The sequence below is a fragment of the Odontomachus brunneus genome, unplaced genomic scaffold (assembly GCF_010583005.1).
Source record: "Odontomachus brunneus isolate Ranch 3 - 2012 unplaced genomic scaffold, Obru_v1 Obru_scaffold_022, whole genome shotgun sequence".
Taxonomy (NCBI): domain Eukaryota; kingdom Metazoa; phylum Arthropoda; class Insecta; order Hymenoptera; family Formicidae; genus Odontomachus; species Odontomachus brunneus.
In genome coordinates, this window is record NW_022639472.1 from 1,174,247 (window position 1) to 1,177,862 (window position 3,616).

The 3,616-nt window shown below is 37.2% G+C and overlaps 2 protein-coding genes across 6 annotated transcripts in view; one reads left to right on the forward strand and one right to left on the reverse strand.

Moving 5' to 3' along the window:
* Positions 1 to 3,223, reverse strand: part of LOC116842207 — a 192,447-nt gene extending 189,224 nt beyond the window's left edge. For 3 of the 5 annotated variants that reach the window (XM_032811068.1, XM_032811067.1, XM_032811064.1), the window contains exons 1-4: positions 3,085 to 3,223; positions 1,391 to 1,487; positions 534 to 635; positions 316 to 359 (exon numbers count right to left, since the gene is read on the reverse strand). In XM_032811068.1, coding sequence (XP_032666959.1) covers positions 316 to 359; positions 534 to 635; positions 1,391 to 1,485 — 241 coding nt within the window. In that variant the 5' untranslated portion in view covers positions 1,486 to 1,487; positions 3,085 to 3,223. Of the gene's footprint in view, positions 1 to 315; positions 360 to 533; positions 636 to 1,390; positions 1,488 to 1,667; positions 1,806 to 2,576; positions 2,779 to 3,084 lie in introns of those variants that run through there. The other 2 variants (XM_032811066.1, XM_032811065.1) reach the window with 2 other exon arrangements.
* The window catches only part of LOC116842206 (ephrin-B2), a 517,056-nt gene that overhangs the window by 344,336 nt on the left and 169,104 nt on the right, over positions 1 to 3,616 (forward strand). The gene's annotated exons all lie outside the window — the stretch shown is intronic.

Sequence of the window (3,616 nt, forward strand, 5' to 3'; positions counted from 1 at the left end):
ATATAATATATTATAATATATATATATATATATATATATATATATATATATATATATATATATATATATATATAAATGTACTAATATATATACATATATATATAATGTACTAATATAATAATATAAATGTAATATTAGAGTTTGAGGTGATTCCCTAATTATTTCAAGCAGTATTTTTCATACAGAGGGACATATACAACATGCAAAATCTATAATCAAAATAAATCGCATTGATTTGTTGAGTTTTACATTTCTATCTACTACATTAAAATAGTGTATTCACCACCATTTAATTTGAAAAGTTTTCTCACTCACCGAGACCCTGTCGACTCAGAGTCGGCCGCGTTCTGATTTCGATTCTGTAACAAAAAGATAGCATTGTTGATTAGTTTTAATAGTCTGGTTCGACAGAAAAATGCGCGTAAGATAATCTCTTTGCGATCGTAATTCAACGATTTTTATTTCGGAAATTGTATTTTGGTTTTCGATTGCAAAGAGTAGAATAAAGAAATATAAGGAATATATATACAAACCTTCGAGCCGACTCTGCTTGGCCCGAATCGAATCCTTCGATACTGCATCCGCCACCACCAGAATCGCAGACGCTTTCGCCACGGCTGCAAGCTCTATTAGATCTGAAATAGAAAATATTTTTCTAATTAATTATGATAATAAAGAAATTAGTCGATTCCGAGCTCGTCGACAATAAGAACTCGATACAGAAGTATTAAGAGTACGCGATTCGATTGTAGATTATGTCTAAGATTATATATTTTTCTTTCATATATTAATAAAATTAATTTTTAATTAATATGTAATAAAATAATTAATTTTTAATTAATCTGTAATAAAATTAAATGAAATATGTAATAAAATTAAATCACCCTTAAATATATATATATATATATTTTTTTTTTTTTAATGCTCGCAATGCTTGCACTGCTCGCGACGACCCCAGCACGATGATCGTACTCGCGAAACAACGTGACTTGTCTTATGAACATTCTAAACATTTCTAGACAAAGTGAAAAATAATGCGCGACGCGATCCGACCCGTTCGCTTGGGCGACAAAGACTGTGCAGAGGAGCGCGACGCGTGCCTACGTGCGTGTTGATTGAAGGTCGCGCAACCTTCAGCGCGCCGAGTCGTGCTTCTATACCCTGTGACGTGACGTGTTTCACTATTTTACATATGTATGTGTTCTATATTATAATATCGATACGTCACATCACATTATAATATTTAATTATCTATCACGTGTCCCGATATTGCGTTTACCATATATACGTACTATATATGTACCGATTATTGAAATCTAAAAACCACGAGCGATATCAAGACTGTAAAATATTAAATAAAAAAATATAATAAGTTTGTGAATTTTTATACCTCTGAGGCAACTTCGCCTGAATCTGAACCTCCGATATATTGTGTCCATGCACGTTAAAATGCAGCAGCTTCTTCGGTGTCGCAAGCTCTAGCATGTCTGAAACAGCAAATATTTTCCTAATTAGTCACAATAATAGAGAAATTGCTGAATTACAAACTCGCCGAGGCAACAAGAATTCGATATAGAAGTGTCAATAATGCGCGATTTAATTATAGATTATGTTTGAGGATATATTTCTCTTTCATGTATAATGAAGTGTTAAAATGCGACAATCACCTGTAAATTTCGGTATACTCGCACTGTTCACGATAATCGTACTCGCAAAATAACACAACTTGTTCGAATATTTTAATTAACTTGACAAAGTCAGAAATAGTCAAAAAGCACGCGACGAATCCGACGCCTTCACTCGGGCGTCAAAGACTAAACTGAGACGGGAGCGCGACGCGGGACGCGTGTATGTATACCTTTCTCTCTCTTTGTTGTTAATAGCCGACGCTACCTCACGAAAAAAAACATGCTCTCTTCCTTTCTCTCTCTCTCTCTCTTTCTCTCTTTATCTTCTACGAGATTCGATATCGCGAACAACCTCATTGTTTTTTTCTTTTTCCCTCCGATTCCGTCACCGTATTTTTAACTCTCGATTAATGAATCCGATGATCGCTCGATTCTATTGCTACTTGATTGAGTCGATAATAATAGCTAGTATGAGAGACACTATCTCGACACGTCATGACAAATATCGGTGATGTATATCGAGAGTTAAGATTACTTCCTAATAATGTACTCATGATAGCATTCGATAAATATCGATTTATGTGTCTAAAACGGTTGCTCGACGTAAAAAGATCGATTTCAAACACGGCTGCGTAATTAATGATGTACGCCGACAGTTAGCACCACACGCGAACTGTATCGCGATCCGACAAGAACGCGCTATATACTCCTCTCTCTCTCTCTTGCTAACTAACCGATACTACTACCACAGATTCGACGCCGCGAGTATTTTTGGCGTCGTATTATCTATCTCTTTCTTTAAATGCTACCGAATTTCCGACTCCTCATTAACAAATCCGTCAAATTCTATTACTACTCGAGTCAGTCGATGGTAAAAACAAGTGTGAGAGACGCCGACTCGACACGTCGCGACGGCAGCACGTAACGAGAAGATTATTCGCTACTTACGTATCTACGATTCGTCTCGACAGTCGCACGTCGCTATTTCGGCACTTCCATTCCATATTTATTCACGCATGAGACTCATTTACGACAAGCAGAAGATACATAAAATGCGTAGAGCGATATCTATCGATGTGTCTACGACGGTTGCTCGATGCAAAGAGATCGATTTCAAACATGGCCACGTAATTAATGATGTACGCCGACAGTTAACGCCACGACGCAAACTGTGTCGCGATCCGACAAGGACGCGCTATATACTCCCCCCCCCTCTCTCTCTCTCTCTTGCTAACTGACCGATACTACTATCTGAGATTCGACGTCGCGAGTATTTTTGGTATCGTATTATCTATCTCTTCTTTTAACTGTTACCAAATCTCCGACTCCTCATTAACAAATCCGTCCGATTCTATTACTACTCGAGTCAGTCGATGGAAAAAACAAGAATGAGAGACGCCGACACGTTGCGACAAGCAACGGCAAGCACTTAACGAGAAGATTATTCGCTACTTACGTATCTACGATTCGTTCCGACAGTCGCACGTCGCTATTTCGACACTCTCGATACTTATTTACGCGCGAGGCTCACTTACGACAAACACAAGACGCGTAAAAAGCGCAGAGCGACGTCGATCGATGTGTTAATGGCGGCTGCTGGATACAAAGAGATCGACACCGAGGATGGCGCCAATTGCTCGCGTACACCGCGCGCGACTACAACGCCGCCCTCTGGATATTTAGTTCCGCTCAATTCGATAGATTAATAATCGATAGATGGGGCGATAGCTCGACATCGATAGTTGACGCGATTTGTCGTACCAACATTCTAATTAATTTAATCTATAATCTAAGAATCACGTCGTGCATAAAATGTTCAAGCATTCATAGAAAGAAAGAATTTCTCAAAATCAGAAATAATGAACGATGCGATTGTGACCACAAACTTTAATGACAACAAGGACGGTATATATATATATATATATATATATATATATATATATATATATATATATATATATATATATATATATATATATATATATATA